Here is a 14,080-nt window from a genome sequence, read left to right on the forward strand (position 1 = left end):
GCGATGGAATAAAAAGTTTGAGGATTCTTACTGCTTTATTTTGTAAAATCTGTATTGGTTTAATATGGCTTTTAAATGTAGATAAATATACTAGAGAACAATAATTAATATTAGACTGAATCAGAGCAAAATAAATGCTTCGTAAAAGCAGAGTAGGGCAAATAATGCTTCAACCTCCCGCATTAAACCAACATACCTTGAAATCTTTAAGCGTATATTTTGAATGTGTCTTTTAAAAGATAAGCTTTCATCAATCATAAGTCCAAGGTACTTTATCGTATTCACTCGAGATATTGATAATAGATACTTTGAAGAAGTAACTCGGGTAATACGAGGGCATATATTTGACTTCCTGCCGTAAATTATGAAATTAGTTTTTTGATAAATTCAAAGCAATAAAATTTGCAGAACACCATTCAAGAACATTAGAAAATGCAGTATCAAGTTTTGCCTCCAACTCCTCATCATTCCTCTCAGAAATTGAAACTGCCGTATCATCAGCAAAATGTCTGCTGAGACATGGGATTGCCAAAGCGCGGTGAAAATCATTTATATAAACTAGAAAAAGCAGAGGACCTAGGACAGAGCCCTGAGGCACCCCAACCATCGAGGACTGAGGAACAAGTGAAGAGAGAAAATTACCTCTATCTATTCGTTGCTTTCTCCTACCAAGATAAAATTTAACTAGATCCAACGCCGGTCCGCGCACACCACAATTATCCAATTTACGAAAAAGAATACAATGGGATATTGTATCGAATGCTTTTTTAAAATCCAAGTATATTGTTGCGCCGAATTTCACCTCTATCTAAGCATTCGCGAATATATTGGATGAGAGCAATGATAGCGTGCTCAGTATTGTGTCCCGAACTAAAACCAAACTGGGAATTTGTGAAAAAATTATATATATATATATATATATATATATATATATATATTATATATATATATATATATATATATATATATATATATATATATATATATATATATATATATATATATATATATATATATATATATATATATATATATATATATATATATATATATATATAAAGAGAGAAAGAAAGAAAGAAAGAAAGAAAGAAAGAGAGAGAGAGAGAAAGAGAGAAAGAAAGAGAAAAAGAAGATAGATATATATATATATATATATATATATATATATATATATATATATATATATATATATATATATATATATATATATATATATATATATATATATATATATATATATATATATATATATATATATATATATATATATATGTCGAATCAAGCCTTGAACGCTCGATAATTTAAAAAAAAGTGAGGATAGGTCATCTGTATTTAATATGTTAATATTTGTCTGTTTAAAGTTTTAACTATGTTTGATGTGTTGGTTTAACTTCATATTTGTGAAATTCAATTCGTTTTAACTCTATCTTCGTACTTAATGTTTATTTTTATTCTAGTTGCAACTTGCAATGTTGATTAAAGTTGGTCATAAGAATTAAGAGTAGGAAACATTAAAAATTAAAACATTACAATTTGGTGTTTTTTTAGGTTCGTTTTAATTTTATAGGTTGAGTTTTTTAGGTTGAGTTTTATTTGTACATTTTTTACTCTTTATTTACTTTTTTTTTCACTGTGGAGTGTCACGCGGATATCTCGATCAAAATATCTGCAAATTTATTCTTCTTTTCTCACTGGCTGGAAATATCTTCGCTTTTCTTCTTAACAGTTTTTTTCATTTAACAAAAATCGAACAACCGCCGTCTCAAAAAAGAATAAAATAAAACGGCCGAACTCCTTGTCGTGTCGACAGAGATGATAATTTAAACGCCACTGTAATCTACTACCCCCACCTGAATGTAATCTACTATCCCCACCATTTTGATAAATAATTTTCATCCAGGGTTTTCTCAAACCAAATTACACTCTAATAACTATATTCACCTGGTCAAGACTAAATAATACCCGAATCTAACCTGACACGTATACGGATTTATCATTCTTCTATCATAAAGTCTTGCATACGCATCACCCGCTCCAACCGCAAGTAACTCAGATCTAACAGGATTTGAAGCGATCGTCTTAATTTCTGACATAGAACCACAATGAATCAACAAGTTAACCAAAATTTGAGAGGTTGTTTCAGAACAAACGTGCGGCTCTCGTAAATCCATCTGCCTAAAATAAAATATTGCATTAAAAATCGGTGCAGTTCTTGTAAATCTGTTTGTCTAAAATAGAATAATGTATTAATAACCGATGCCGTTCTCGTAAATTCATCTGTCCAAACAATATATTAATACTCGATGCCTTTGTCGTAAATCCGTTTGTCTAAAACCGAACAACGTATTAAGAATCGGCGCAGTTCTCGTGAACTCATCAGTCTAAATAATGTATTAATAATTATTGCAGATCTCGTAAATCCATCTGTTTAAAATAAATTATATATTGATAGTCATTCTTGCATACAGGGTATAGAAAAGGTGGAAGCCCCCCCCCCTCTCCTTAAAAACAGATTAATCCAAAGAAACCTTATCTTCCGAAAAAGAGTGACCTAAAATAATCTGGGTAGCCTTACATTTATATTCAAGGGTGGTCAGACCTAAGGAGGCCTGTACTGAATACCGAATCGCAAATGCTTACTGAATATTTATTAATAAAATACAACTATTATTTAAAAGTAGTAAATACAAAGTATTGTAAATAAGAGTTCGCGGTACTTTCCCATTATGTGGACACCTCTAAAAAGTCAGGTTTGGTTAATGCTAACAGTGAAACGGGTGAGACAGATATCGACAGTCGAATTGAGTGTAACGGGTGATCTAATATAAGTGTTAAAATTACAATTTGGGATTTGCCAAAGACAGAAAAAGAGGCAGTTGAATTTTACAGGATTCTGGGGATTTTTAAAGGAGACATTTCAGCGTTCTGGGCGCATAATTGTAACATGTAATTCTTGTAATTTTGTTAATAAACCATTATAACCGGGTATCTGTCTCTGGTTTAATATACGTATTAAACGTATTAAATTTATGCAATGCTTTACCCCCCCCCTCAATGTGCAAATGTATAGCCCAAATTTGCTTATAAACTATTATATATTCATCCTATTTTGTTTTATTTCATTAGCGTTAATCAAACTTACTTTTTAGAAGTGTCCACATAATGGGAAAGTACCGAGTTCACTAAGAGAACATACATCTTAGCATGTGTGAAACTACACCCCCAACACCCACATTTTTTAATCACGCAGAGAACCTCAAAGCGTTCTTTGGAACTGAACGCTGACTATGAACGAGTGCTTTAAAAGCTGGAAAATGAACTGGAAAAAGTTTTCAGAAACATGTTGAGACGTGTTATTTTTCATATCAGAGTTGACATTAAGCATGTTACACGCCTCCTTTGAAGTATTAAGGTGAGCCCTCTTGACATTGGTCTGAAGGCCCCCAGCTCACCCTACCATTAGAAAGAAAATAATAACCTGAAAATACCCCCTTCCCTCAAGTCGCTTGATGAACCTCATTAAAAGGATTTTATCAACAATAGTAAATAAACCTGTTCTCTTCTAGAAACGTAAAGAAAATAAAAAATTTTTCCTATCCTCAATTTCTAGGAACTGATCAAAGACTTATTGACTGAATTGACTAAACACTTCTGACATAGAATTTTTGTCCTAATGTTCTTACAATGAGATTATCTAGCCCTGAACGAAAGATAATAAGGCGATTAATATGTAAACAGGACCCCATTGAATCCTCTATACTGTTTTATCTTGATATGTCTATTATAAAAATATCAAAGTTTACAAAAGGATTTTTTCGAGGGGGGGGGGGGGGGTACAAATCTTTTTTTAAAAACGCATCAAAAATTTGTTTATATGCATTTTTGATGTTTTTGAGTCAGACAAAAATTTCGAGGGGGGGGGGGGGATTCAATCCCCCCCCATGGATACGTTTTTTGTCCGGAGTTGTCATTTATATCTGTGTTTGCTCTTTTACTCGCTCATAATATAGGCCTACTGTATCTTAATTCTTTATAAATTATTTATAAACAATTTTATAATTGTTTAGTCGACAAGCTTGTTAAAGCTTACCGTATTTTGGTATTAATAAATAAATAAATAAATACATAAAAACTCATTTTTAAGCTCACAAAATAATTAAGCACCATTCTTTCTAATTAAGCTCATTAATTCAGATAATTATATTTTTTCAGGCGGCTTGGTACAGTGATGAGTTTATTTTTAGCAGTAGTTAGATAAGGCGTTCTCCTATTGGTGGAAACCATTATCCTATTCTCCTGTTGGTGGAAGGCATTCTCCTATTCTCCTATTGGTGGAAGGCATTCTCCTATTGGCGGAATGAATACATACCTAGTATCTTATTAGGTAATTGGCATTTTATGTTCTGTAAGTAGGTGGCGACAATATGAATGTAAATTCATGCATAAGAACTCGCCAACGGCGCAAAAAAAAAAACAGAGATATGACTAGATAAGAGAAGTAAAATTTTATCAGTTTGATTACAAAAAAAAAACCTCATTTAAAGGAGTACTATATAGTAAGAGAATCTAGACCGATTAAAAAAAAATTATTAAAAAATCCAATAGTCTAACTGAAATAATTTCAAAAAATAAAAATAAATTAAATAATTAAAAAGCAATCGAAATTTAACAATTCAAGCAATTTTAAAAATTAATTAAAAAAATTAATGGTACTTGTATGATAAACGCCCTACCGTTCAAGTTGGTCATTCATTGACGCATTATAAAACTTTTTTTTTGTGTTAGTTTCTTTCATCTTAGTGTGAGACAAAGCAAATAGAAGTGATAGAATAGATGGAAAGTATATAATTTGGGCTATATATTTGCATATTAGGGGGAGGGTAAATTATTTGGACAATGTGAAGTTAGAAAACAATTCTTACTACATAATATGCAGAATAATTGTACCTAACACACTAGGCATGCAGACCCGCTATACTTTACCCCCTCCCTAATGGGCAAATATATAGCAAAAATTTGTTTCTAAAAAACTATACTTTTATCTTACTTTGGTATATTTCATTATGATTGAGCACCAAAGAAACATATTAGAAGAACATTAGGTAGGGCGTATATCATAGAAGTACCAAATTAATCAAATAACTAAAAAATAAAAAAATCAATTTTTTGCATTTTCGTATAATTTACAATATGTCAAATGCTCGCCATAAGTAATGGTAAGCAAATCGGAATATGACGCAAAAAAAAAAAGAAAAACTAGAAACGCAAAAAAATATGTTAAATTTAAACAAATTTAATTTGAAGAATTTAATTAAACTACTACTACTACTACTAACAACTCACCGCAGCACCAAGCCGCCCGAAGCAAACACAGCAACACACGCTCCTCCTCCATCCCAATCTATTCAAAGCCTCCCTTTTTACAACCACCCACGAAATTCCCATTTCCTTTAAATCTTTCTTTATGACGTCCTCCCACCCCAGACGGGGACAACCTGCTTTCCGTTAGCCCTAAATGGTTGGCCGAAAAGAACAATCTTCGGCAATCTGTCATCCTTCATCCGCACAACGTGCACTAGTCACCTCAACCTTTCTTTCATTATAGCCCTATAGAGTGGTATTGAACCACATTTTTCGTATAGCCTATTGTTTGAAATACGGTCAGTCAGCCGGGTACCCAGAACAATCCTTAAACAATTTCTCTGAAAAACATCTAGCAAATCTTCATCCGCTTTTCGGAGCGTCCATGCTTCAGAGCCATATTTGACCACTGTCATCACTGTAACTTCCAATATTCTAATCTTGGTTTGCACACTTATCTTAATACTCTTCCAAACTTTTTTTAACTGTGAAAAAACACCATGAGCCGTGGCTATTCTACTTTTAACATCTTCACTGCTACCACCTTCTTTACTAAAAATACTACCAAGGTATGTGAAGCTGCCCACCTGATCAATCTTTTCATTACCCAACGTCACCTTTTCATCTTCACTTATTCCTAGCCTTAGTGACTTAGTCTTCCTAACATTAATTTTCAAACCAATTCTAGAACCCTGAACTCGCAGAACCTCTAAAACTTCATTCATTTTGCTCACACTTTCATCTAGGATGCTTAAATCATCAGCATAATCCAAGTCCAGGAGACTTTTTCCTCCCCATTTGATTCCGTGGTCTCCCATTGCCTTTCCTGTGCTCCTTAAAACAAAGTCCATCAAAATAATCCATATAAAGGGGGATAGAACACAACCCTGCTTTTCTCCTGATTTAATACAAAACCAGCTGCTAACCTCATTTCCTACCTTAACCGCAGCAGTGTTATTCTCGTACATAGCACTAATCACTTTAATGTATTTGTCTGGTATACCACACAAGGATAAAACCTTTACTAAAGTCCTTCTATCAACAGAATCGATCGCTTGCTCATAATCTGTAAAATTGTGGACCGAAGGTGTTTGACAACTCAGTTTCGCAATTATTAACTTAGGAGTGATAATTTGGTTGACACATCCTCTTCCTTTTCTAGAACTGCCCTACTCTTTTCTCAAAAGATGGTCTACAGCATCTCTCCGTCTAAAAATTATCATATTACTAAGTAATTTACTACCTAAAGAGACCAAACTAATGCCTCGACAATTATCACACTCACTTTTATCACCTTTCTTATAAAGTGGCTTAATTAAGGTTTTCCTAAAATCGTTAGGTACTTCCCCTTTTTCAAAAATCATATTCATAATTTTCAGTAACTTATTTCTAACCTCAGAGCCACCATATTTAAGAAACTTATTTACCACCCTATCAGCACCTGGAGCCTTATTATTTTTTAGTCCTTTTAGTACTGTCACTAATTCCTCCTCACAAAACAAATCTTTATTCACATCCAATGTATCACAAACTTTTTCATTTTCCTCTATATCTTTTCCTGCAACTCTATCTCGGCTAAGCAAATTCTCAAAATGTTCCTTCCATCTCTCTTTAATTCTTTCCTTGTCGCTAATTGTGGCCCCATTCCTATCTTTAACTGGGCCAAGTCCGCATTGACTACCCCCTCTCAATTTGTTAACATGTCAGTACAATATTTTACTATTATGCCGTCTAGCTACATCTTCCAGATCCTCGGTAATTTTATACATGGCCTCCACTTCACACTTCCTTAGTTCATATTTTAATGCTTTCTCCACTTTCTTTACATTCCTTTTGTTTCCATATGATCTATCACTCAGATAATTCTTGTACAAGTCCTTTGTCCTTTCTATTAAATATAAAGCTTTTTTGCTAATATTATTAGTTGAAGTCCAAGGTTTTTTCCCTAAGACCGCTTCAGCAACTTCACAAATTATTTTTCTAAAATTATCCCAGCCATCTTCCATATTATCAAATTTTAAACTCTCAAGTATTCATCTGTTCCTGGAAAGTTTCTCTCGAATTCTCCTCCTGGAATCTACCAACATCATAACTTCCCGGGAAGTAGTTACCCTTCCGATATTTCAGCTTTAAATTAACCCTTGACACTACTAGATGGTGGTCTTTACTTTTAACATCAATAACGGCACTCCTATATACCCTAGTATCTTGTATTGATCCTGCCAGTCTTCGGTTTACTCTAACATAACCAATAAGGTTTGCGGTCTTACCATCACGTGAATACCATGTTAACTTATGAGCCATTTTATGACCAAACACCGTATTGATTAAAACTAAATAAAATAATTATAAGAAATCCAGCAAAAAAATATATAGCCCCAGGGCACTTCAGATTAATTCCTCAACCAGTTTTAAGAGTTCACGTGAAGTTATTAAAGTAGCATACATATCCCCCCTCCCTAGATCCAGAATTTTCTACATAAGCTCTTACATTTTCCATGAACTTTGACTATTTTGCGTTTTTTTTTCTGGAATGGCCCCCTCCCGAAATAAGTGTACAGAGAATTCTACCCTAAGTGCTTAAATTACATTCGCAAAGATACAGCTAGAGATGAACAGGTATTGTAATAATTCCACTCCTTTCGAGCTAGGAGTCATTGATTTCGTCCGTTCAAAAGGACGGATTCTTCTACCCATGAATAGAGGTTTCCCATTAAACTCAGCTTTGAAAGTACTGGAACGTAGTTTAGAATAGAGATAAGTGTATGCGCCTTCCCTCAATAAACTCTAAGTCTCCATTTTTCAAAAATATGCACAGAAAGGAAACAATTTTTCCCAAAAAGGTGTAAACAAAATCTTTTTTCTTCCGTCTTTAGGCCCTTTCTAGGAAAATCTCGTATGCTCCTCCTCCAAACCCCCTTAAGCTATGCAATTTAGGTAAAATCACTAACATAACACATCTCCTTGTTAAAGACGCAGTTCTGTTGGTACAGCGTTCAACTTTGAAATAGTGTCTTGCGTTCGATTCCTGCTTGTGTATTTTTTTTTTCAATTATGGTTTTCTCCCTTCTATACGATAATTTTCAGATTATTTGGTTCTACTTGGTTCTTGCACCCTCCCTCACTCCACTCACAAACAAAATTGAAATTGTGCCTCTGGGGCTCTTGCACAATAGAGAAAATTAACTATTTGTACTACGTTCTTAGCAAATGTAGAAATTTGATAGTAATCAAATCCTTTTTCTGTTTCTAAACCTTAAAAGATATCAGTTTTGGAGTAAAAGTTTCCTTTAAACCTTAATCCATTCAGATTTTTCTTCTTTTTTTTTGTGTAGACATAAGCTTTCTGAAACTAAACATTGGCAAGCATAATAGGATTTTCTTACATAAGTTCTACTTGAGCTAGCTAATTTAGATCTTGGACTTCAGAATTAGTATATTTCCACACTGTTCATAATTGACAATTTCAGATTAAAAAGAGAATTTTCAAAATGGACGAAAAAGTAAGAAAATTTGTCTCGAGAATCTATGAATTTGAGTAAAAACAGATATTTCAGAAAATACCACCAAAGAAACGCTCCGAGTGTTTTATATAATACAATTAAAAACAATATAAATAATATAATTGAAAAATAATATAAATACGGTAATATATTATTATTAACATAATTTGATTATGTTAATATCAAATTTGACAAACAATTTTGAGACAAACAAGTCGGTGACTTGAGAAAAACTAGCTAAGAAGAACATAAAAAGTAAATAAAATAAGCAAAAAATTACGTAGCAAAAATTACCTAACAGTGCCATCTTCAGCACCAGACCATAAAATAGTCGGGTGTGCATTAGAAACTGCCAATTTTTTCACCCTACCTAGATGGCAGGAACAAACAGTTACGGTTTCATTTCTTTCTGCATCAACCAAGCTGATCTTACTGTCTCCAGCCCCTGCAGCAATCATCCTATTCCCGGATTCTGGCATGAACTGAAGTAAAAAAGAAATAAATTACCATAATGAATTTACAAAACATAACGAGTGGACAACACTGCCCAAGATCATTTAAACGGGGAAAAAGCATGCATCTTTTAGCTGAAAAATTTTATAAATCAAATCAACTGACTAAAATCAATTAAATTGAATTAATTGACTGAAATTGATAACAATTAAATTAACTGACTAAAATTAAGGGAAATTAAACTGATTGACTAAAATTAAATTAACTTTAAAAATGGATCTTTTAATCGATGAATTTATATAATTAAACCAACTTATTAAATATATATGAATTAAATACCATAAATTTAAATATAAGCGAACAATTCTTATTTTTTTCTTTATATACGCATTCCTGGATACTGGCAAAATATATGAATTAGAAAAACTGATGAAACAATTTATACAAAATTTCAAGTTGAAAACACACAGGTCAAGACAATGAAAATCAGGGCAAGACAACTCATTTTTACGAATGTGTGAATTACATAATTATTTACAAATCCAAGGCCTTCTTATTTGAGAATCTAATGACGAAATCGACAATCAATTCATTGTCCGAAGCAGATTTCGGTTGACAATGTAATTGTTATGTTTGATTTCGCTTGACAATTTGACAATCACATTTCCAATTTGAATAGGATTTCCATATTGACCCTTCTGGCTATCATTTAACAACAAAATTTCTTAGTTTCCACAACTTTGGAAAGTTAGAATAATTTATTTTTACCATCATGAAAATAAACAATGGTCAGGACAATGAAAATCAGGGTATAACAACTCTTTTTATGAATATAGCGGAATTACATAACGGAATCATTATGATTTCCCTTGATAATTTGACAAATTGATAATGATATTGTCAAATTGATAATGATATTGTCAAATTGATAATGATTTGTCAAATTGATAATTTGACAGTCGCTTTTCCTATTTGATTACAATCTCTAAATTGACCATTTTGACAACCGTTTGACCATTGACCATTTTGACAAATTGACTAATTTGACAACCGTTTGAACAATCTAAGTTCTTAGTTTAAAGTTAATTTTCTCCAACTTGGGAAACTAGAAGATAATCATTAAAAATTTAATCAGCATTTATTTTAATAAATATTTAGTTGTTCCCCTCTTAAAAAGAAAACATGTTAGAAAAACAATTCTAATTTCCTATTATGCACACAAATTAAAGTCAACGATTTTCTATGCGCTTCTACTTTCATTCACTTTCTTTAAATTATTTCACAAAAAAAATTCACTAATTTTTTAAATTGCGTGCCTTCGTATTTGAAATATTATTAGTAAAGATGATAGATGCAGCGAAGGTTAAAAGTAAAATAGCCAAGGAACAGGGCGTTTTTTTTTTTTGAGTTGAAAAAAGTTTTGAATAATAGGAAAATAAATCTGCAAGCTAAGTTTAGAATATTGGGAGTCACAACAACGACAGTGGTCAAATATAACTCTGAATCATGGGGACTTCAAAATGCTGAAAGAGATATGGTAATTTTTTTTCAGAGTAGTTTTGAACATTAATTTGAACAACCGTGAGTAAAATAATGAGCTTTCGAAAAATTTGGTTTGATTCCATTTTCCAGGGCTATAATAAAAGAAAGGTCACCATTGGTAGGCTACGTGTTACAGATGAAGGATGACAGAGCGCCAAAGATTGTAGGTTTTCATCCATCTAGGACCAAACAAGAGGAAGTTCGTCTTCGAATGTTGTTGGAAGAGGTCCTAAGAAAGGATTCAAAGAAAATTTGGAGCTTCGTGGATAGGTGTAAAGAGTAATGCTTTGGCTATATAGAGGGTGGAAGGGAGGTTGGAAAGATGTGTTGGCCTCAAACGGCTTGGTTACTTGTTGGCGCAATTGGAAGGAGGTTTTTAAGATTACCTGCAGCTATGAACGTTCAGGTATCGGTCCTTATTTTAAATGATATCTCAACTGATCCATGCTATTTCATCATCAGGCTCTTCAATCTTTGAAGTTTCGGTTGGTGTTGGAAGAGTAAAGAAAAGTAAAGGCCATTTTAAACTTAAGCTCAGCAGATACAAATACCTGTTAAAATTCCAACTCAAAACGGCCAGAAATTATTATTAAAGAACAAATGAAACCCAAAACGAACAGAAATTAAATAAACAATCATAGGAGAAAACATACAACAAGTAATAATATAAATGAATAAATAGATATTAAAGCGAGTAATGCTTGGATTGAATATGAAAATCAAGCTTAAAACGAAAAAAAATATTATGCTATTGAAGTATAAATGAAACTTAAAACGGATAGAAATTAAATAAACAATCCCTGCAAACAAACATACAATAGATATTAATGTAAATGAATAAATAAATCTTAAAACGAGTGAAATTTAAAATGAATATGCAAATCAAGCTTGAAACGAACAAAATTCACTACAAACAAGAGTTTGGGTATCGCCTCCTTCTCTCACTGTATAAGTCTAAAACCTACTGCGTCATTGGCGCTTTACTGAAAACCAGTTTAACTACAAATATTTTCTTTTGTACTTAAAATTGAAAATAAACATTAACATGATATTAAAATTTTGAACTGATGAGCTTTCAGCAATTAATATCACATATATTCAGTTTAATTTATTAGTTCTTTCTAAATTTGTTCAAGACGAATATAGTTTCTCTACAACAAGTATTTGGATACTGCCCCCTTCCATAGCTGTAAATAAAACCCAAAATCCTACAGCACCATTGGCGCTTAACTGAAAGAGAATTATAACACACAAATTTTTTTTTCCAGTTCTTTCATCATTGAAAAAAAATTAGAGTGAAATAAATTCTTCAAAAAATAATATAATTATACATCAAATATTCAATTTGATGTTGTTTTTACTTTCCAAGACTGTTCAAGACGCATATAGTTTTCAGCAAAGCGCCAATGACGCAGCAGGTTTTAGACTTTTACAGTGAGAGAAGGAGGCGATACCCAAACTCTTGTTTGTAGTGATTTTTGTAGAGAAAAAGAAGGTGTGTGGGGGGGGAGCTAGTTGCCCTCGGATCTCTTTTGACTATTAAAAAGTGAACTCGAACTTTCAATTTTTAATCAAATGAGCCCTCTCTGAAGTTTATACGAGCATACCTTTCGCAAGAACCATATATGCCCCAGGGCCTAACTTACAACACCTGCCCCCGGGCCCTGGGGGGTTCTGTTGACACCGGAATTTTTGTTATCTGACTTTTGAACAATTTTTAACTTAATGGCTATCTATTTTTAACTAAATTTTTATTGGATGCATTCGGCAAAAAAAGGGCGTGGGGGGGGCTAGTTGCCCTCCAATCTCTTTTGACTCTCAAAAACTGAACTAGAACTTTCGATTTCCAGTCAAATGAGCCCTCTTTGAAGTTTATACAAGCATCCCTTCCATAAGAACCATATATGCCCCCAGAGCACAACTTACAACGCCTGCCCCCGGGCCCTGGGAGGTTCTGTCGATACCGGAGTTTTTTTATATGATTTTTGAACTATTTTAACAAAATAGCTCTCTCAAAGTTTTTATCGGATGCATTTGGGAAAAAAAAGCGTGGGGGAGGGGGGGCTGGTTACCCTCCAATATCTTTTGACGCTTAAAAAGTGAACTAGATTTTTCAATTTCTAATCAAATGAGCCCTCTCTGAAGTTTAAACGAGCATTAATTCCATAGCAACCATATATGCCCCCAGGGCATAACTTATAACCCTTGTCCTGAAGACCTTGGGGGAGGTGTCCGCCTCAAAAATATAATTATCGGAACTTTCAACAGAGTTAAATAATATGGTCCTCTAAAAATTTGTATTAAAGTTTTTGGAGAAATGATGTGAGGGGAAAGGGTATTAGTTACCGTAAAATCACATTCTACTATGCATAAGGGCCCTAGCCATTTAAATTTCCAATCGAATGAGCCCTTTTTGAAGTTTCTATGACAACGCTTTCAGTAAAAACCTTATATGCCCCCAGGGCATAACTTCCAACCCTTGCCCTGAGGACTTGGGGGGGGGGGGGGATTTTCATCCTCAAAGACCTAATTTCCAGAATTTTTAACCACGTAAAACAAAATGGCTATCTCAAAATTATGAGTGGATGTGTTTGGGGCAATGGTTGGCGTGGAAGGGGTGTTCGTTGCCTTCCAATCACTTTTGACCCTTAAAAAGGGCACTAGAGCTCTCGATTTCCAATCGAAGGAGCCCCCTTTGAAGTTTTTACGACGACCCCTTCCATATGAAGTGCCTCTGGGAAAAAAATAATAATAATAAATAAAAAATAATAAAACATTGGAGTCGTATGGCCTTTACTATAGGCAACGCTATAGTGTTGCCTCTAATATCTCAACTGATTCATGCTATTTCATCATCAGGCTCTTTAACCTTTGAAGTTACTGTCGGTGTTGGAAGAGGTCCCTTGCAAGGATTAAAAAAAACATGGAACTTAGTGGACGGTTGGAAAGATTTGTTGGCCTCAGGCGGCTTGGTTAGTTGTTGGCGCAATTAGAAGGAGGTTTTTAAGCTTACCTACAGCTATGAACGTTCAGGTATCGGTCATTATTTTAAGTGATATCTCAACTTATCCTTGCTATTTCATCATCAGGCTCTTTAATCTTTGAAGTTTCTGCCAAAATATGAACCAGAAGACAAAAGCACAATATGTCAGGAACTGTAGGCTAATTGCACCAATCCGTTGTATTTTCATGGGGAACGGTTTAAGTTGGAAGAATAGGGT

General features: G+C 33.4%; 1 protein-coding gene across 1 annotated transcript in view; it reads right to left on the reverse strand.

Moving 5' to 3' along the window:
- LOC148953775 (WD and tetratricopeptide repeats protein 1-like) overlaps positions 1-14,080 on the reverse strand; it is a 76,749-nt gene that overhangs the window by 42,669 nt on the left and 20,000 nt on the right. Inside the window, exons 4-5 of the mRNA XM_089085895.1 lie at positions 9,159-9,346; positions 1,942-2,175 (exon numbers count right to left, since the gene is read on the reverse strand). Of these exons, the coding sequence (XP_088942021.1) occupies positions 1,942-2,175; positions 9,159-9,346 (422 nt within the window). The remainder of the gene's footprint in view (positions 1-1,941; positions 2,176-9,158; positions 9,347-14,080) is intronic.

Source organism: Artemia sp. Qi Xiang Cuo, chromosome 3 (assembly GCF_049724085.1).
Source record: "Artemia sp. Qi Xiang Cuo chromosome 3, ASM4972408v1, whole genome shotgun sequence".
Taxonomy (NCBI): domain Eukaryota; kingdom Metazoa; phylum Arthropoda; class Branchiopoda; order Anostraca; family Artemiidae; genus Artemia; species Artemia sp. Qi Xiang Cuo.